We start from the raw sequence: 21950 nt of genomic DNA, 5'->3' as shown, positions 1-21950 counted from the left end.
AGTGAGCACATGGTTGTGACTATATTCCAATACCACTCTATTTAGGGACATAAAATTTGAATTTCATATAATTGCCATGTGTCATGAAATACTCTTCTTTTGATTTTTCAACTATTTAAAAAATATGTAAACCTTCCTTATCCCTCACTTGCACTGAGTACTCTGTCTAGAACTGTCTTAACCCTATGTATTCATGTAGCTAACTCCCTTACCTTCTTAGGTTTCTACATTTTACCTTTTTTTTTTTCCTCATATTTATTTATTTGGCTACACCAGGTCTTAGTTGTGGTACTCAAGATCTTTAGTTGTGGCATTCGAACTCTTGGTTGGGGTGTGTGTGATCTCTTTCCCTGACTAGGGATCAAACCCAGGGCCCCTACATTGGAAGCATAGAGTCCTAGCCACTGGACCACCAGGAAAGTCCCTACATTTTACCTTCTCTGTGAGGCCTAACCTGACCATCCTCTTGAAAACTGCTACCTGCATTGTTTCCCACTGCCTCCGCCATCCCCATCTCCCCTCCTTATTCCCCTTATCTTGTTATGACTTCCCCATAGGATTCATCACCTCCTAAAACATGAAATAATTTACTTATTTATAATTATATGGTTCATCTTCCCTTGCCAGATGGCAGGCTCTCAGAGAGCAGAGGTTTTTGGGTGAAAGTGCCTAGAAGACTGCCTGGCATGCAGGCAAGATTGAATAACTTTGTTGAATAATTAGATAGATGGATTAATGACCTATCAACCCCTTGGCCAATTATTAGATTGAGGTTCAGGTCATTTGATTAAAAAAAATAGTCAATTTCTCCTTCTTGATGTACATAAGGGACTTAGTCTTCAGAAATGGAATTGTCCAAGATTCACTTCGTGTTGGACACTATAGGCCAAGGGACTCCTTCAAATGCAGGGGGAAGAAAAGACAAATGGTTTGTAAATAAAGAAGAAGTTGAATGCTTATAATCTTCTATACTTCTTTTCCACAATTAGTTTTAGCCCCTGCTTGAGTCTGGTGGTTCCTGCAGCATTTTGTGTGTCTGAATCCTCTTCCAACCTTCTCACACCTGGGGGTGATGACCAGGGAGTTTCAGGTGGCTGATAACTTTGGGCCTGAAATAGAGAGACATGGTCAGGAGCAAAAAACTTAGCTTTTTGCACTAAGGAGTCATTCCAAAAAGCAAAAATTAAAAGCTGCTTTTCCCCACTTTTTAAAGAAATGCATTATCTGCAGTTGCATTAATCATTCCTTTATTATTTTCCCTTTCTTTATGGGTTCTGGTCATTTTTCTTAATTTTTGGCTGGTACCTCATTGATTATACAATTAGTATACACCACAGTATGTGACTAGGGCTGCAGCTCTGATCAAATTTTGTGTGAGGCAAAACACTTGGAGCTGATTTCCTGATTTACTCAGTAAGCATCTTATTTGGAAAATATAGATTTTCTCACAGTTCCTCCTTAAAGCTGTATTCTGACCTGATAGCACACTTTGCACTTCTCAAAATTTATCACTTTATAACTCTAGATCATAAGCACTATTTTTACTTCCTGAAAATATCTAACTCATTTGTATGCCCCACAAATGCTAACACAGTGTTTAATTATAATCTGTTGAAATGAAATTTATTTAATTGGCTTACCCCCCAAGAACTTCAATAGTTCCCAGTAGCATGGCATGAAAGATCCTTCTTGATCAGGTCCTTGTCTCTGTCCAAGTCTCATCAGCTGTCATTCTGTCCTACACTCCAGCTCCCATAAGTTCTAGCCCCCCTGGGCCATGCCTTGCCTCTGTACATCCTCTTACCTCAAGACAAGTTACCCTTTTGACTGCATGGTGAACTCACCACCTTCAAGTCATAATTTAAGCTTGTTTGTCTGTTTATTGCTTTTCTTCCCTCTAGGGCTTATAAACTTCATGAAAGTAGAGGCTTGTTCTCTCTGGCTGTTGTCTGTCCCATAACTGAAAGCAGGTGGGGACTGAATCAGGAAGGATCTTAAATAGGATAAGAAGTTTTGATTATTGCTAGAAGGCAGTGAGGACCCACTGAAAGATACTAAACATTAAACTGTTATGAAAGGTTTTTGTTTTAGGCGGCTTTTGTTTTAGAAAATCACTATCATTGCTGTGTGGGGGAGTGAGCTGGAGAAGGCAAGACTGGCTCTAAGAAATCAGATAATTAGAGCAAGCCAAAATTATGAAGGCCTGATTTGAGGTAGCAACAGTGAGGTTGGGAGGAGGTGAGGAATTTGGGAGGCAGAACAGCAGGAATCAAAGAACTACTGGATGTTGTAACTGCAGTCAGAGGGAGTAAAGGGTAAGTCCAGGTTTCTGGCTTCAAAATTTCGTGGTTGCTAGTCATGTCAGGAATTATCACGTAGTATTACAGTTGTAATACTGTAGCCCGCCAGTCCATGGAATTTTCCAGACAAGAATACTGGAGTGGGTTGCCATTTTCTTCTTCAGGGGATCTTCCCAATCCAGGGATTGAACACACGTCTCCTGCATTGGCAGGCGGGTTCTTTTACCACTAGTGCCACCTGGGAAGCCGAAGGAGTCATAAAGTGGTGGTTTAGTCGCTCGCAAATGCGTGTCTGACTCTTGGGACCCCATGGACAGACTCCTCTGACCATGGGGTTCTCCAGGCAAGAATACTGGAGTGAGTTGCCATTTCCTTCTCCAGGGAATCTTCCCAATCCAGGAATCGAACCCGGGTCTCCTCCATGGCAGGCAGATTCTTTACCTACTGAGCCAGGAGGGAAGCCCGAGTCATAAAGGGACCTTGCTAAAAGTCTGTATTAGCCTTGCTAGAAGAGCACCTATTATGTAGGAGGCATATAATTGAATGAATGAATACACTGAAAATACTAAACAGTTTGTATGGTCCAATAAGAGGTATGGTCGATAGCAGAAAATCTAGGGATACTGTTGTCTGCGTGCTGTTATCAAAACCGCGAAGAAAGCAAGCGGTAACTGGGTTTCTCAGTTGCTCTCTGCCCATTGTACAACTAGAAAGCTGACAATAAAGTTTATTTAAGCGTCGACGTGCCCCGACGTGGCCCCGCCTCCCCAGCCAGAGCCGCGATTGGTGAGCATTGTCCGGCGGCTGCCGTTCCTAAGCCACGATTGGCTAAGGCCGCCGTCATTTCGGAGCTCCCGGCGCCCGCCCGCCTTCTCGCCGCGTCGCCCGTGTCTGCGCCGCCTGCTCCTCCTAGCCTCGCCTCTCCCGGCCGCATCCCGGGGGACCGGAGCGAGCAGCCGGGACCATGTTCCGACGCAAGTTGACGGCCCTTGACTACCACAACCCTGCCGGCTTCAACTGCAAAGGTGAGGAGGCGGCCCCGGGCCCGCAGCGCGTCCGTGACCTGCCGGCCGCCGCTCTCAGCGCACACTCCTGGGCTCTCCACCCGGACCGTCCGCGGCCTTGTCTCCCAGGCGCCCCTCTCCTCCCGGCCCCGAACACCTCTGCTTTCCCCCATCCTTCCTTCTCCGCTACCCACTTCTGCCTCGGCATCGCCACTTTCTGCACTTGCTGAACTCCAGACACCACCCCCAGAGCCCTCGCCCGCACCCTCAGCACTCTAGAAGGAAAGTCTTCGCTTTTTAACTTGGCCCTTCAGCCCCATGTTTCACGGGAGATTGGGCGATATCCTGAGCACCTGCTAGGGGTCGGCACAGTGCTGGAATCCAAGGAAAATGCTGAGTAACTTGAGGACTCGTTCAGGGAACCAAGTAGGGGTGGGGGTAGGAGTAGGGGCAGTCAGAACCCATTCAGCACTTTGAGCCCAAGACAAAAGGAAGTCCAAGACTTGACAGTGTTGGGGTGAGCGCGTGTATTAACGAGCTAATTACAGTGTCGGGGTTATGGGTGGGGGGGGGGGTAGTTAATAGATGAGCGGGGCGGTTGAATTGTAAATACAAAGGTATTTGGGATTTCACAGCTTGAAACTGTAGAAAGTTTTAAGACTGCTACTCGCCTGCCGCGCACCACTGCTCATTTTCTTCCAGAATTCTTGGCCTGTGGTAGATTAAGTTTTAAAGGGATCAAGTAAGACCTGGGATATTAAAACCATTGTGTATTTCTCAAGACTTGGGGAAGCCTGAATTTGAACTCAAGCTTGAACTTGGAAATTGAAGATGATTTCCAAGCAGGATGACAGAGTTTTGTCATCTCCTGTAGAAGCATGTCAACTTACAGAATCTTGTTTTTCTGTTTTGCCTTTTATTTAACAAAAAAGGTTCAGTAGGAATAAAGCTTAGATCTGGATTTGAAACTTTGAGCCTCAACTTTTTCACTGGTAAAATGGGGATGTTACTTACCTCAAAAGCGTAGGGAGGATTAAATGAAACAACATACACACTATTTCATGAATGTGTTTAATGTCCTTAGTAGCAAATGACAGTGATAGTCGGTATCCTTGTTCAGATCACCATTTAATTTCTTGTACTTTATTGTTGCTATTAATTTAACCTTGCTCAGTCCTTTCTCCCCCTCTTCCTCATAGGAACTGAAATAATAACTGACACTTAAGTAGCAAAATTGTGTGCCAGGCACTGTTTTTATTCTTATTATATTTAATCTTTCATAACAAGCCTATGAGGTAAATCCCCATTTTGTAACTCAAGAATCTGAGGCACAGAAAATTTAGATAATTAGCCCAGGTTCACACAACCACTAAATTTCTGGAGCCAGAATTTGAATTCAGGCCAGGATATGAACAGAAGTTAATCCAAAGTCTGTACATTCAACCCCTACTTCAAGCAGCTCAAGTAACTTATGATTTTGCAGTTTAAAAAAAAAAATTGCACAAGACCATTTGTGGAGAAGGAAGTGTTTTAGCTAGTGCTTCTCATGGGCTTCCCTTGTGGCTCAGCTGGTAAAGAATCTGCTTACAGCGCAGGAGACCTGGGTTCGATCCTTGGGTTGGGAAGATCCCCTGGAGAAGGGAAAGGCTACCCGCTCCAGTATTTTGGCCTGGAGAATTCCATAGACTGTATAGTTCATGGGGTGGCAAACAGTCGGAGACAACTGAGCGACTTTCACTTTCTTGTGATTTATATGGTGTTTTTATTACAGATGAAACAGAATTTAGAAACTTTATTGTTTGGCTTGAAGACCAGAAAATCAGACACTATAAAATTGAAGACAGAGGTAATTTAAGAAACATCCACAGCAGTGACTGGCCCAAATTCTTTGAAAAGGTAATGAATTAGAAAGTAAAACGTACCGAGAGCTTCTCTATGAAGACAGCTTTTAAAATAATATAATTTTTCTTTTAAAATAATATAGCTGGATAAAACATCCACCCAAACTTATTTGCAGGGCAGGAAGAGAGATGCAGACTTAGAAAACACACTTGAATACAGCAGGGGAAAGAGAGGGCGGGACAGATTGGAAGGGTAGGATTGATGTATTGCACTACCATGTGTAAAGTAGGTAGTGGGAGGTCAGTGTGTATAGTGCAGGGAGCTCGACTCAGTGCTCTGTGATGACCTAGGTGGGTGATGAGTGGAGTAGGGGGTCGGGTAGGGGGGAGGTCTACACACACACATACATACACACACACACACAACGAAGTCATTGTACAGCAGAAACTAACACAACAGTGTAAAGCAATTATACTCCAAACAATGATAACAATAATCAGTGCTAGAAAAGCTGGATTTCAGGGGTATAACTTTTTTCTTACCATATTTTTAAAGCATATTATCTATTCCTACCAAGCATTCAGTATTAGATAGAAATAGTATGGTGAATCATCAGGCATGAGGGTGGGGGCAGGGGTATAGGGGGTAGAGTTTGAACTTGATCCAACTAGGGAGCTCTCGCGGTTTTAGGTGATATGACTGCACTAGTGTTGCCACTCCTCAGCTTTCCCAACTAATGCCTGGCTTCTTGAAACTGTCAGCATTAAGCTAATGTATCTGGAGAGCAGGCCCTTATCCCCAGTACTTAGATGAGTGCCTGACATTCAACAGAAAGACCTGTTCTTTCATGAAAATATATGAGTGTGTATTTATATATATATATGTTATGAATATAAATGAGTAAATGATATGTCAGTATTTATTTCTGCATTTTCCCTATAGCAAAATTTATTCAAATCTTCTAGGGCCCTGTACCTGACTAGCAGGCTGCCCATTGAAAACTAGCTTTATAGACTATTAACTAATAAAAGTAATGGCACAGTTAGACACTCAAAGAAAAGAAATAGTTTAGTCCAAAAAACTTGGAGACTTCTTAATTAAAGTGATACATATTATATAAATAGTAAAAATGGCCAAAATCAGATTTTTTACATTACATTAAAAATGTAGCAGAAATACTATTATATTAAAATAAGACATTATTGACATGTCTTATTGATTAAAAACTAAGGTTGTCTCTTGTGTTTGCTTATATTTAACATACACAGTTGTCCTTTGTTGTGTACAATAGAAATAATACTTTTTTAAAAATCGGTATCATCTTATTTTTTGTGGCTGGAATAACTTTTTCATTGACCTAGTTTAATTTTAGTAACATTTTTGCAGAAAACAGTTTTTTCAAGTTAGAATAAAAATTACATTTTACAGTGTCATCATATTAAACATTTTTATCAGCTCTCTTACTTTGATGAGATCTTTTCCTTTAAGAATTTGAAAATGATTTAATGTCTCCTTGACTGGAACAGAATGTTTAGGTAGATAACTTTCTCCTTTTGTGGACTAGGGAATTGTGTAAGTTACATCTTATCTCTGTGACAATGAGTAAGTTTAGTAACCTTTCTGTGGCTCGAGATTTTTATCAATAAATGGGGATAACAGTGGTATCTTATCTCAGGAGTGGCGTATTGTTAATGAAGTATACCTATGAGCCTGTCACAGAGGTGCCTGGCCCATCGCAAGTGCTATATGTTTGTTAATTTTCCTGCTTCTGCTACTGATATTGGTACCACTAGATCATTTTCCTTTACCCTTCAAAAGTATATTTTGAAAATCTTGACAGACTTCTTAAAACTTTGAAATATATTATTAGAATTTTATATTTGCTTTTATCACATTTTACTTAATGGTCTACTCATGTACAAGACAATACAGAGTTCCACATGTGGGAGGGTGTTGAAGAATAATAAACTTTCCAATGAAAAAGACCCAGAAATGACAGTAAAGTAGTATAACCTAAAGATAAATATATTGGATCTTATACAGATATTGTCCTTAAGGTGGTCTCTTTGGAATGATGATGTCACTGCTTAAAGCATATTTAGAACTTCTTTTGAAATTACTTTTAGATCAGGAGACATATTTTGAATATTGGCAGCTTTTTATACTTTGAAGGTGGGTTTGCTTTTTGTATCATGACTAAATCTTGTGAATGAGGTGCTTTTTTTTTTTTTAAAGCAGGTGAAGAAAATTTTTGGTTAGAAAATAAGTTATGGTTAAAAAGTGCTGATTCACTAGGTATCCCCAAAAGGATTTCAAAAGGTTTGAGTTATAGCATTGTTGTGGGATTAGATTTTAAGCTCCTGAGAGATTTACTTTAAGGACATGCTTATTTGAATATATCGTGTCTGATGTTTATTCAAAACACCTGTGTGTCACATACCTTACTCTGTTGGAAGCATTCCAAAATATGAAAGCTAAGGTTTAGGTAATAATTGGGTTTTGTTATTTGATACATGTTTTTATTTAACTACTCTGTGCATTGAGACCTGGAATCATATGGTTTAGATTCAGGTCCCTGATTTAAGTTGTGTAACTGACAGGAAGTGTTGACCTATAGGCTTCGGTTTTCTCATCTACAAAATGAAGTTATTGTAGATCATTGATGCCCTGTCTGGAATCTGCAAAAGTAAAACTTTCATAAAGTATGATGGGAGTACTTAATTTTTTTCCTAAGTAGTATATACTTAAATGGATTATATAATTACATCAAAGGTTTAGTAATATAAATGTTACAAGAAATTCTTAAGAAATTCAAACTCAAGTCTCTTAATTCCACCATGTTTTATTTGTGATTTTATAGTAACAATGAAGCAATTTTCTTTTTCCTTCACAGTATCTCAGAGATGTTAACTGTCCTTTCAAGATTCAAGATCGACAGGAAGCAATCGACTGGCTTCTTGGCTTAGCTGTTAGACTTGAGTATGGAGATAATGGTATGTTTTGTGGGGAATATATTGTTTTAAAGAGAGGGAGAGAAAGGGTGGGAAAGGAGGGTAGAAATGTAGGGAACTTGCCCATTTGTCTTAGATTGTTTTACCTTTGATTCATTTTAATTTTTGTACATCCTCATCTCACTTTGCAGTATCTGATTAAAATTTTACTTTTTGTTTGTAGTCATTCCAGACTTTCTTTTTTTTAGAATTTGAAGGTGGTGTCCTCTCACAAAGTCACATCACTTCAGTGAATTTGCCATCTTGGCACAGTCTGCACCTTAGCCTTCAAGTTCACTTGTGCTACTGTCCCAGAATTGATAGGATTTCAAGTCTTGGTTGCAGCAGCCAATTTCACTGAAGACTGAAATATACATCTAATGCACATAGGCACTATAAGCCAAAATATATTTATTATTCATGTTTAACATTATTTTATTACAGATACTATATCATTGGAAGATTTTGAATATTTGTGCTTATCGTGAAAATAGTTTTCCAATAAACCATTTTTCTCTCATTAGGCCATTTCATTTTGAAAGGCCTGCTAACATCTAAATGTAAGATCTGATTATCTTATTTTATCTCCATCCTCTGCATTTATGTTGTTCTCTTTCTTGTGACCATCAGTTCCAGTCTTAATCATTTGCTTTTGAAGCCTTCTTAATGCCTTTTGTTGTTTAGTCTCTTAAGTCATGTCTGACTCTTCGGGAATCCATGGACTGTAGCCCTCCAGCCTCCTCTGTCCATGGAATTTCCTAGGCAAGAATACTGGAGTAGGTTGCCATTTCTCACTCCAGGTTTAGTTTTAGTGTCTTTCGCCCCTCATTTCTTCACATCCTGTCCCCATCCGTCTTTTCCTTTGTCTGTTGTCTCTTTCCTTCTCCATGGCCACTGCTGTCACCCTAACTCTAGCTCTTCCCCCTTTCTCCTGAGATGATCATAACACCTTTCATAGTAGTCTCCCATCTGTGTCACCCTCTGTTTTCATCCACATGGCCCCCACCAAGCTAATTTTTTTTTCATTTATTTTTATTAATTGGAAGCTAATTACTTTACAATATTGTAGTGGTTTTTGCCATACATTGACATGAATCAGCCATGGATTTACATGTGTTCCCCATCCCGATCCCCCCTCCCGCCTCCCTCTCCATCCCATCCCTCTGGGTCTTCCCAGTGCACCAGCCCTGAGCACTTGTCTCATGCATCCAACCTGGGCTGGTGATCTGTTTCACCCTTGATAGTATACTTGTTTCAATGCTGTTCTCCCAGAACATCCCACCCTCGCCTTCTCCCACAGAGTCCCAAAGTCTGTTCTGTACATCTGTGTCTCTTTTTCTGTTTTGCATATTGGGTTATCGTTACCATCTTTTTAAATTCCATATATATGCATTAGTATACTGTATTGGTCTTTATCTTTCTGGCTTACTTCACTCTGTATAATGGGCTCCAGTTTCATCCATCTCATTAGAACTGATTCAAATGAATTCTTTTTAATGGCTGGGTAATATTCCCAAGCTAATTTTTTGAAACATAAATGTTTTAGGATGCTACACTTTTGTCTCCAAAGAATAGTTCCTTTTATATATTCACAAACACCATTGCTTTCCCATTTTCTACAAAAGGAATTTCAGGCTCCTTAGCATGATACTCAAGGCCTTTAAACTAGCATTCATATACTTGCCACCCCAGCCAAACTAGAGTAATGCTGTTTCTTCTTTCCATCTCCTTTTCCCCCCCTTCTTTCTTTTCTTTCACTTTTCCCTTGACTGATATGCCATTTCAGTCTATCTCTTCACTTATAATTCCTGTCTGTCCTTGTAAGATCCGGCTCAAATGCCAGCTAGCAGCAACGATACTTCCTTCTTAACTTTCATAACTTTTACCTCAATACCTTTTTAGATCATTCGCACTTTCCATTTTGCTCGTCTTACTTGCCTCACTAAATTGTAAGCTGATACTCAGCTTTGTTTTCTACATGGTACCTCTATTAATAATTTCCTGTTGCTGCTGTAACATATTGCCATAAACTCAGTATCTTACAGTTTTGGAGATCAGAAGTCCAACACCTGTATCAGGACTGAAGTCAGTTTGTCAGCAGGGTTTGTTGGTTTTGGAGCCTCTAGGGGAGGATTCATTTCTTTGTCTTCTGGAGGCTGCCTGCTTTCCTTGAGTCTCTTCCCTTTATCTTCAAATCTAGCCGCATAGCAAGTTCTAATCTCTGTAATTCTGCTTTTCATTGTCAAGTCTTCTCTGACTCTGACCTTCCTGCCTCCCTCTTCTAAGGATGCTGTGATTCCATTGTGCCCACCTAGATAATCCAGGGTAACTTGCCACCCCCCCATTTCAAGGTCCTTAATTTAGTCACACCCACAGAGTCCCTTTTGCCATGTAAGATACCATATTCATAACTTCTAGGGATTGCAGTACGGCCATCTTTTGCGCGGAGGGAACAGTCGTGATTCTCTCTGCCACAGTGCCTGACGTAGTTTCTTGTGTACAGTAGATGTGCTTATCAATTTTAATAAATCCTTGGTAAGCGCAACATATGAATGTAAGTACAGTTATTTCTCAATGATAGCATGGTTTCCTTTAATGTGTAAAAAAGCTGAATTTACACCTGAAACACTGCCCCTTATCAGTAGGAGGCACTGTTGTTCTCTTATGGCTTTACATTGATGAATTCATTCTTCTTGACTTTTATTTTAAATTTTTATTTTTGATAAATTATGAATTTTTATTATTCCTTAATATTTTATAAAGCTTTTAGCTTGCTTGTCAATTAAGGTGATTAAAAGCTGACTTAAGTTCTTTTAACTTTTTTGACAATTTCAAATTTACAGAAATGTTGCAAGAATAATAAAAAGAATTATTACATACTCAAATTCTGCAGGTGTTATTAACATTTTATTTCATTTGCCTAAACCTTTTCTGTGTATTCACATACTCCTAATTTTTTTTCTAAACCATCTGACACTAAATTGTAGATGATTTCTCTTTTACTCTTAAGCACTTAGATGCACATTTCCTAAAAGAAAAAAGTCATTGTCTTACATAGCTACAGTATGCTTATCATAATCAGGAGATTAACTTTGATTCTCTGCTGTTGTCTGTAAATTACTCACATTTCAGTGTTTCAGTAATGTTCTTTATGGCAAAAACAAGCGAATAAAAACCTCCAAAGCAATCCTGGATTGTGTGTTTTGTTCATTCTTGTTCATCTCTTGTGTTCATTCTCCTACACTCTGGAACGATTTACTCAGTCTTTGTGCTTTAGGACAGTGACACTTATTTTGTAGAATGTCGTTCAGTTTGGGTGTGTCTGATGGTTCCTCATGGTTGGGTTGAGAGTTTGTAGTTTTAGTAAGAATAACAAGATATGTTGCATTCTTTTAAGTACCTCATATTAGGATGCATGTGTTAGTGATATACCTAAATGTTAGTCATTTTTCTGATCACTTGGGTAAGCTTTCTTCAGTGTAAAGTTACTGTTTTCCCCTTTGCAATAAATATGTATCTCATTTTTTTTCTTTTTGACTGCACCTCACAGGATGCAGGACCTTGGTTCATCAAACCCCATGCCCTCTGCAGTGAAAGACCAGAGTCCTAGTCACTGAAATTCCTTAGATACATATCTTGGAAAAGAGATACTTTGAGATGATTTCTCTGTGCTTTTCCTCCTTAAATCCTAGCTTTAGTATCCATTTGATGATTCTGGCCTGAGTCAATTATTATATTGATTATGATGGCCAGAAGGTGTTTTTCTAATTCTATCATTCGTCCACATTTTTTTGGCTTTCCACTGAAAGGAAGAGCAATTCCCTTCTTACCAATGTATGTTTTTATTCAAATAAGTGTAGATATGTGAATTCTTATTTTACTCAGTGGGTTTTAATCCTTATTTGTCATCATGTATTTAAATGTTTGTTCCAGATTTGGCTAGTGGGGACTCCTTTCAGCTAACTTCTACCTGACTTAAATTTTAATGCTTTTATCCCCCCGCCCCTTTTTTTTAAAGCAAATTATAAAAGCACTATAGCCAAAGATGACTTTGGGGGCATTACATTTAGTGAATTACTATTAAATATTTTTATTTGTAAAATCTTGAAATATTTTTCAAGTAAGGCTAATAAAATCTCTTTTTGGAATTCTGCATTTTAAGACTCACACTTTAGCTTTGTGTATCATGGTGTATTTGAAGTGCTGTTTTTTCTAGAAAGCAAAGTTTTTGATTCTGTATACAGCATTCAAAAGATGATTTGGGAAGAAACTTTTTAGTGAGTTTGTATTTAACCTCATGTGATCTATATTTACCCACCTCCATTCTTCTACCCCTCCCAAGTTTCAGAGGAAGCTGAAAAGCAGATTTTCTCTCTCAAAATTTAGATACTTTAAGAAACGTTAATGAAAAGATATTTGTGTTGGATAATCATTTTAACTTAATTAAAAATAAACTGCTCACCTTGTCTTGTAGAGTTTTTTAATAGCAAAAAGTAATTTTAAATGGATGAGTTGTCTATGCTTACAACCAGTTTGGCTTAGTTAAATTCAATAAATAAGCAGTGTTTATTTTACCTTAAGTTGAAGTCCTACAAACTGTATCTTTGCCTATCTTTACAGCTGAAAAATACAACAAGGACTTGGTACCTGATAATACAAAAAACGCTGACAATGCAGCTAAAAATGCAGAGCCATTGATCAATTTGGATGGTAAGTTTATAAATGCATAAAAATAATCAACATTTTTGGTTTCTTAAATGTTTTTTACTTCTAGAATGAAGTCTGGTTTACGTGGTTTTAGTAAATTAAGAATGTTTCATGCAGACAGACATTTGTGTTCATATTTTTTTTATTCTTTATGCTGTTTTTTATTGTTGTGACAGTGTCCTTTCTCCCTTATACAGTTGAATATCTGAAATTTAAAATGCTCTTCTTTCATCTGTTCATAGTAACTTGGGCATTTGATTGTATTTAATCATAGTGGTGATTGCTTTTCTAGGTGCAGAAAATATTAAATCTAGTGACTATGAAACAAGTGTTAAAATTTTTCATTTTTGTAAGTCCCAGATGTCTTTAAGTAGTTCTTTCTCCTTTTAAAAGTATGAAGATTTTAATTACTTAGGTTATGTTAAATATTCTTTTGCTGACTGATGGTGACCTGTTATTTATGAGTTACCCTTATGAATTAAAAAGCTGCTTGGACACTCTGGGGCTGTGGCTCAGAGAAAAGGTTTTGGGAAAACTGTCCTTTGAAGGGAATCTGTGTATTAAAATTAATAGCTTTGTGAGAAAAGTTAATTAAAAGTGCTACATAAACGGGCCTTGCAGAGAAAGTTACAGGACAAACCTCATGTGAGTTAGTCATTTACTGGGTTGTTCACTTTGGTTGAATAGTAGGAAAACCATTGATCTCATCAATTTACCTAATGATGATGCCCCATACTACTTTTGTCAGCATTAATTTTAGAAATTGAAAGTTTTTTTGTTACTAGAAAATAAAAATGTTTTTAATATATGCTTACATTTATGTCTGTAATTACATGCTTACAGAGCTATAAGTCTCCATTTTTCATCTTTTATAGTAAATAATCCTGATTTTAAGGCTGGTGTAATGGCTTTGGCTAACCTTCTTCAGATTCAGCGTCATGATGATTACCTGGTAATGCTTAAGGTCAGATTCATATTTTTGATTCATACATGTAACAATTTTAAAAACTCATTTTCTAAGTAATTGTATATTTACATATAATTTAAAAAATCTTCATTTTCTAAAAATAATTATGTTTGATATTTAAATCTGTGGTTGAATGAGTAAAATGTGAAGGAATGTAGGACATAAACCAGATTTAATTAGTTCATTGGTTTTAGATTACCTAACAACCAATATCAAAGTATTTACTATGAACCTGCCTCTGTGCTAAATCCTTTGCAAAGATGATCTCACTCAGTCTTCCCAACAATCCTAGGGGTAGTTAACTGGTATCTTTTTTAAAATATGTATATGAAGAAACTGAGACTGAATGATAATAAATAATGTTCAAGCTGACACAGAAAATGATAGGATTTAAACTAGACACTGGACACAGAAGATGATAGGATTTAAACTAGACACTTGACCTTAAACTAGACACTCGGTCCAGTCTTCCTCCTGTATCACCCCACCTCTTTTTAATTAGTCCTTCTAAAGATTCATGGTCTGTAATGCGTTAAGATTGTGGAAAATGCCAAACTAGTAATGGTGCATTTGGTCAAAAATATATACCCCTAAGTCTCTCTGAGGAATGAATGTTTCTGTCCTCCAAGCCCCCCATCCTAGATAGGCCATTGAATTCAATCCTTCCATCAGGGAATCTAAAGGTCTGAAAGGACATGTCTTATTTCTGAGAGGAAAAATCTACTCTTGCTTCAGACGATTCATGTTGAATAATTATGATAGTCTGGTGGGGGAGGGGCAGGGGAGTGGTCCTTAGGATACCAGATTTCGAAGTTATTTTAGAAATTATTATTGATTTTTATGAGAAATTAAAGAGCCTTAAATTACTTTAAACTACTTGGCAGGAAATTAATTTCACTCTCCCAACAAGAGATTAAGCCATACTTTATTCTCCTTTTTTAGAATTATATTAAGTGACAATTGTAAGAACGGGAAGACTATTCTGTTCCTAGATTATTATAATTCTTTCTGCTGAATCTGAATGTTAACTTGGATCGTCTCAACTCTGATTGGATGCCAAGAGACAAAAGTTGTTTTTAGTGAAATTTAGCTCTTTCAAAGGCTTGTTCCTTTCTTGGGCAATTACAGAAATTATTTTGGAATAGTTCTACAATGGTTGTGTCAGCCTTAATCATAAACTGAGAGAGAGGAAAATAGTGTATTTGGGATGCTAAAGTATAAGTCAGTTATAATCAAAAGCTATAAAATTCTAATCCTAACTGCATGTTTGTTGTTTTAATTGAAGCAAACATACGATCTAGACATCTTCATAGGTTTGCTAGGTGTGAGAATCAGTACATTAACTGTTTGGCAACTGGAGTGTGTAATATATTTGCAGTGACTGTTAGATTGGTTTATTTATTTTTCAAATGTATTTTTCCAGGTTTTTATTATTAAAAATAATTTTTCACACTTTCACCCTTATTTTGGGGTTTTCACTATCATTCACTAAAATTCCTTAAAAAAAATCTTTACAAGTGTGTGCAAGTGCATGCATGCATTTGTGTCTGCAGTGATAAAATGTGTTGATAATGAAAAAATCAATGTGTCCTATGAATAATCTGAAAATTTTACTATAATGAAGAACACAAGGACAGTATTATACACTACTCTTTGTGTCAAAGATTGTGTGCGTGCACACACGCATGTGCATGTATCCCTGGTGAGCTAGTAATTTGATAGAGACTTTGTGAGTATGTAGAAGGATCTGGTAGCAGTAATTGTTTTCTGAAGCAATGACTGAGGCTTGGATAGAAAGGAGACCTACTTTTTCACCATGTATCCTTCTTTATTAAAAAATTTTTTTACCACACACAAATTACTTGTTCAAGAAATGTTAATTGTTATGAACATCATTCCACATTAAATGTTAAAAGTGAAAACTTTCATTACAATAGCTATTTTATTTTTAACTTGCTGGAGAGTTTGTTACTGAAATTAGGTATTTCTAACTTCACCATATTGAGCATCCTTATTCTATATATTGAGAGAAGAAAAGATAACAGCCAATAAAAAGTAAAAATAATATTTTGGGGGATTTCTTAGGCAATTCGCATTTTGGTCCAGGAGCGCCTGACACAAGATGCAGTTGCTAAAGCAAATCAAACGAAAGAGGTACGTTGTTTTTTTTTAATCTAAATAAATTCTAAATTATTACTGAACGTTTTTTTTTGGGAGTTTGAACTTTACTTGACAATGCTTAAGATATTCTGTGTTAGAACTGCCCAGAGAAAGTACTTCAGCAGGGTTGAATTTGATTCTTAAGCAAATTGTACCCAGTTATATTTGAGTGAAAAGTGAACTTCACATTCTCTCCCTTCATTACTTTTAAGAAGCTACCAGTACCACATTTACAGTCTACCAGTAGAAAACCACTGTGTGTGCTCAGTTAATTTAAAAGAACTCACCCTTGTGAAATTTACTGGGTTATTTTGACTAACTACTAGAAAACAGGACACACCTCCTCTTTGTTACTCATTAGTTTTCCTTTTCTACCTAAGTCTTTATCTCCACCCTTTTGTTTCTTCAGGGAAAGCTCATTTCCTACCACAAACCATGATAAAGTAACTTGTTAATAATTTTAGGATAGTTTCAGATGAATTGTACCAAAAATCCAAATGTCCCTAAAGTCTTCTTGAGTATGGATCAATGCAGACAGTGTCCTCGGGTTAGCAGCTGCAGATATCTGATAATGCCCCTTCCTGTTACATAGATGAATGTCTTCGTTACAGTCTGTATTCTGAACCCGGGTCCTTCGGTCATGCCTCCTCACCCTCTCATTCCCCAGTGTCTATTGTCCTTTGACCTGATCTTTATCATGATAAAGTCCAGTAGTTTTGAAAGGTTGTTAATGCCAGGGCAGGGTAGTGCTCCTCTGAAAGACACTCAGTTTCTTTTAAAGATTCTTACCGGCTTATTTATTATGTATGAATCAGGCCACTGGAAACTTAAGGAGCAGCTTATTTCACCCCCACTATAGAACAAACAGTAAGTTGTTTTGGCATAATCAAATCATTCAGCAAAACTATGCCTTTGGTTTGGAAGGCAGTGCAAATAAGGCCATAACCAAATAATCTTTGCTCTTATTTGCCAAGTAAAATTCAGTTTATTTTCAGTGTTCCAGATAAATCCTAACTTCAGTGTCATCTCAGAAGATACTATGCTACAATAACAACAGTGGAAGAGTTCTATAGTTTCTTGTTTGCACTCATTCATTACACCAGATTTGGGGCATGAAGTGAGAAGTGACAGCTTAGCATTTGTAACATTGAAAGTATTGACTTTAACTGGTAATGATTTTATACAGTATATAATAAGCAGAAAGTCTAAACTGCCTTCCTTATATTTGATAGTTATTGTCCTTATTTTTGATAGTTATTGTGAACTTTATATGGTTTGGCATTATATCAAAGGTGATTATGATACAGGTGTTGACTGGTTCACTAAATGGTTTAGATTGTGTTCATTTTCCTAGACTATTTCAAAGTAACTTTTAAAATATATAATCTGATAAATGTCATAACCAGAAAAAAGTTATGTATATTTTAGATTTGTACAGTTCATAAAGACAGTGTGCTCAGAAATAAAGTTGAGGAAGCTCATGAATAGAAGTGATCCTGTTTGTTCTGTACCCTGGCCGCTCACTGTCCCTCGAGGGGGACAGCAGCAGCCCTGTTCACCCTTCGCTCTGTAGCGTAATGATAGCACTGCTGCAGAAAGGAGCTATGCTTCTATAGTGCCTGGTTTTAAAGGATTGGATTGTGTTATGAAACTAGCTTCTTACTACATGGAAAAGCCTTTTTTTTTTTTTGGTAGTAGGAAAAAAGTCACTCATCAAAAGGCATATTTAAAGAGAAAATTCTCAGGCACCATGCCACTGCAGCTAAAAGGGCTAAAATAACAGACTAGCTAGCTGCTTTTCAGTATTAGGTAAGAAAATATAAATGTATAACTATATATAGTCTGATTTTTGTCCTTTTTCCTTAAGGGCTTGCCGGTTGCCTTAGACAAGCATATTCTTGGTTTTGACACGGGGGGTAAGTGATTTTTGTTTTAATTCAAACTTTTTAGAGACTTGGTGATTGTTTGGGGGAAGTGAGTGAATAAATGCAAAAGTTACTGATTAATGCAGTGTTTCTTATGAAACAGATGCAGTTCTTAATGAAGCTGCTCAAATTCTGCGATTGCTGCATATAGAAGAGCTCAGAGAGCTACAGACGAAAATTAATGAAGCCATAGTAGCTGTTCAGGCGATTATTGCTGACCCAAAGACAGACCACAGACTGGGGAAGGTTGGAAGATGAACACTTTAGGATTTCAGCTTCTCACCTACTTAGTACAGTTGGAAACCATGTAAGCTTTGGCATGTGTGTGGAAATGTCATGTTTTCAAGGGAAGAATCCCAGAAAATTGACTATGTTCTAGAGATTTACCATCATTGCTTTTTCTTTAATAAAGTTGGGAAGGCGATTTTTTTTTGACTGTGTTTTATGTATCTGTAAAAGTAATCTGCTTTCTCCCTTGTGGTCTTAAGTTCATGCCACCCCCCCCCCCAACTTCATTATAGACAACACAGATCCTTAAGTCATAGGAAAACTTAAAAATATATTTTATTGGAGTAATCTAGAAAATTTGAGAACTGTTACATCTTTGGTATTTATATATAAATGTAGTAATTTCTGTGGGTAATCCTATAGAGGGATTTACAGGATCAGAAAATACAAATTGAAACATTCTAGCACCTTTTAATATAAATAGAAATGCATTGATGCAGAGGTAAAAAAAAAAAAAAAAAACTTGTTGGGAAACTATAAATAAGTTGGTTATTTCCCATCAATTCTGCATTAGCCTTCTCTTAACTATGTCAGGGTTTATGATCTTTTAGGATTGTATTTTTATAATGATCACATGTGCTTTAATTTCTTGTCCAGAAAGCAAAAACCAGATTTAGGGTCTTAGCATGCTCTAATTGATTCTTAGTTGAATGAATTTGACCTTTTAAATATGATATAAATGTTTATGGAAAGTTGCTTGTAAGCAACAGTTAAAATTCTGTTGCCTTTTTAATCTTGAAATAACTTTTTAAAAAATACAGTAGTAAAGATTGAGGTATAAACTTTTCACAAAATATACTTAGTCTTTTTGCACCGAAAATGTTCATCTTATATGTCCAAGAACTACTAATGGCCAGTTCCTTTTCACTTTCACCTTTGTTCCTGGTAAATGTTCTTTAGGGTCCAGATTCCGATTGAAAACTCCAAGTCCATATTTACTTTCTTCCTGTGGAGGGAGGGAACGGTATGTGAGTATTTTATATTTAATTTGCAACAGCAAGTCTTTTTAAAGGGGAAATATCCTAGTAGGCTGACATTTGTTGTGTACAGTTAAGCTTGGTAGATTTAAGGTAGCAGAATGGTCGCCCCTATGTGTTGGCTATTAGCTTTTCTAGCTCAGAGTGGCTCTCACTGGTGGTGGCAGCAGGCCAAGGGTGATCAGCTACTAGATCTATCCTCCTCTACCCGGCTGATCCCAAGGCGCTGCCTGAGCAGCTGTTTACCTGGGCAGTAGGGGTAGACTGCAGTTATCCCATAGAGGTGAGATCGCTGCTCTGGGAGATACTCATCAGTAAACTGGCTGGTGTCCCTGTTTACTGCTATAACACCATCCCTGGTAACAGAAAGGAAAAGTGAATTCATAGGATTTAAGACTGGGGGGAAAAAAAAAAAAAAGACTGGGGTAAGAAAAGTCAGTTTATCAATAAGTGAAATCTCTGCCAGACTTCTCAAATACATTTTTAAAATTAATATAACTGTGACTTTTGACTCAGATTCTGAAGATGTGTCTGTATCAGTGGTTCTTAAAGTAGTCCTCAGATCTACATCATCTGGGAACTTGGGAGCAGTACAAACTCTTTGGGCTCCTACTCAGATTCTAGAATGGGACTGATCAATATGCTTTCACAAGAGCACGGGATAATTCTGATGTTATGCTAAAGTTTGAGAACCACTTTCCAAATCAGAATTGCTGGGGGTGGAGTGGAAGGACATATTTTTAATGTTTCCCAGTTCCTCTTGGTGAACTAGTGTAAGCTGTAGTATTTTTCATTCTCCTGGGGAACAACTAATATGTCCATAATGTCATTTTTTATTCTCTGAAGATCAGATTCAGACTAATGTCCTTCCTTTTTGGATAGTTTATTACCAAATAGTATTGCTCACATGTAGCTTAAAAATGGCAGAGCTATTAAATTTCTGAATGATATAAAAGTTTGCTTTTAAAAGCAGTAACACTTGAAGAATGTTACCTACTAACAAGGAAAGAATGGGGAAAAAAAAAAAAAAAAAACGTAAGCATAGGGCTTAATTACTAAAGTCACTTACTAACGTGGTACAACAAGTGCTGTGTCCTCCAGAACAGTTTGCCTTTTCAGGCTTGTCCAGAGTGTCATGCTCACCTTCTCCAGTCGGTGTGGTAGAAGTGATCTGCGTAGCTCACAATGTTGAAGGGGTAGTTGAGGTTGTTTTGAATGACACGCCGTCCAGTTCCATCAGGTAGTATACACTCCAGTTTTTTAGTTCCTTTAAAAACAAAGAGATCCTTTTAAATGATGAAAAAACATTTTTCTTTTACCAAAAACAATGGCAAGTAAATTCATTCTCAAAGAAAACAAAGGTGGAATATTTTATCCCCATTGCAATAATACAAATTAAAAACTGTAAAATTTTCCTGTTCTGTTACCAGTCTTCAGTTTGTTTAAGAGCATTCTAGTTTTTACTGGAATTTAAACTCTTAATCCTCTTTTGGAAAACAGGATTGCATTTACAGAAACCTGGCTAAGTTTCTTCCAGAGGAGAAGATAGAGATAAAGTAACATCAGTGTTAAAGAAGTTTACGTGTGAGCTCATAAACTGTTAAAACATTTGGATAAATACCTGCCCTTTGTAAGCACTCTATGATAAATAGCCAAGGCTGCCTTTTAGCTAAAATCCTTTTTTTAAAAGACTATATTATTTTCTAGGCAGGAATAAAAAGTAAAATGCTAGCCTGACTTGTATTTTTCAATGTATATATTTTGATAGCTAACAAGGCAAGAATTTCTATGTGTGACCTCATGGACTGTATATCCCCCCAGGCTCCTCTGTCCATGGAATTCTCCAGGCAAGAATACTGGAGTGGGTAGCCATTCCCTTCCCCAGGGGATCTTCCCAACCCAGGGATCGAACCTAGGTCTCTTGCAGTGCAGATTCTTCACCAGCTGAGCCCCTAGGGAAGCCGTTTTCTCATGGAACCCTTAAGTAAATTTCAAATACCTATTAAAAATATCACTGTTGTTTTGGGCAGCTGGGTTGTAATATTGACCCACCTGCATTTTTGTCCCTTTTATTAGAATTAAATTCCTTAAGAACAGCTTTATTTTTTAGTATCTAATGAGACATAAAGTATCTTTTCAGTTGTGCTAATAGTAATGAAATTACACAACAGAGAGAGAGAACCTAGGAATAGGCAGCCCAAATTTATTACTAAAGGAAGCCATCCTGCCACATCACTTTTCAAAGAATGTCCCCAGGATACTGACTGTTAGAATAACAGATATTTATAAATGTTGTGATACTGAGACAAGAAAATAATAACCTCTGTTCATTTATCTAAGCCTGTCAATTCCAACAGTGTATAATACTTATTTTTAACCTAAAAGATATGCCAAGTGCTCATGCTGGGGGAGGGAAAGCAGTAAAAAATAAGTTGGACATCATACTGGCTCTCAAACTTACCGCCTCATTTATACACATAAGACCTTAGGAGGTTCACTCTAAGAATCGTTACAAAGTGTCCTTTAAAATAGGGGTCCCAAATTTCTGGGATCTAATGCCTGATGATCTGAAGTGGGGCTAATACAATTAATAATAGAAATAAAGTGCACAGTAAATGTAACATGTTCGAATCATCCCAATGCACAGTAAATGTAACATGTTCGAATCATCCCAAAACGTCCGGTCCTCCCCCATCCGTGGAAAAACTGTCTTAATGAAACCAGTCTCTGGTGCCAAAAAGGTTGGGGACGGCTGCTCTAAATGGCGTAGAGCATTTGCTGTAGTGTTAT

The 21950-nt window shown here is 37.4% G+C and overlaps 2 protein-coding genes and 1 non-coding gene across 3 annotated transcripts in view; 1 reads left to right on the top strand and 2 right to left on the bottom strand.

Annotated features, from left to right (window-relative positions):
* Positions 1-346: 346 nt before the first annotated feature.
* TRNAG-UCC lies at positions 347-419 on the bottom strand. Its single transcript has one exon. It is a non-coding gene; the product is annotated as a tRNA-Gly (tRNA).
* A 2686-nt stretch (positions 420-3105) lies between these two features.
* Positions 3106-18319, top strand: RTRAF (RNA transcription, translation and transport factor). The gene is made up of 8 exons (XM_043918958.1): positions 3106-3325; positions 5076-5200; positions 8040-8139; positions 12757-12846; positions 13719-13807; positions 15896-15964; positions 17838-17886; positions 17999-18319. The coding sequence occupies exons 1-8, from the start codon at positions 3265-3267 to the stop codon at positions 18151-18153; spliced, it is 738 nt and encodes a 245-aa protein (XP_043774893.1). The 5' UTR covers positions 3106-3264; the 3' UTR covers positions 18154-18319.
* Positions 18320-18434: 115 nt separating this feature from the next.
* Positions 18435-21950, bottom strand: part of NID2 (nidogen 2) — an 80543-nt gene continuing 77027 nt past the window's right edge. The window contains exons 18-20 of the mRNA XM_043918956.1: positions 20304-20427; positions 19407-19516; positions 18435-19129 (exon numbers count right to left, since the gene is read on the bottom strand). Of these exons, the coding sequence (XP_043774891.1) occupies positions 19119-19129; positions 19407-19516; positions 20304-20427 (245 nt within the window). The 3' untranslated portion in view covers positions 18435-19118. The remainder of the gene's footprint in view (positions 19130-19406; positions 19517-20303; positions 20428-21950) is intronic.

Source organism: Cervus elaphus, chromosome 12 (assembly GCF_910594005.1).
Source record: "Cervus elaphus chromosome 12, mCerEla1.1, whole genome shotgun sequence".
In the NCBI taxonomy this organism is placed as follows: domain Eukaryota; kingdom Metazoa; phylum Chordata; class Mammalia; order Artiodactyla; family Cervidae; genus Cervus; species Cervus elaphus.
The sequence above is the reverse complement of the archived record's forward strand: the minus strand, read 5'-3'. Positions and strand labels throughout refer to the sequence as shown.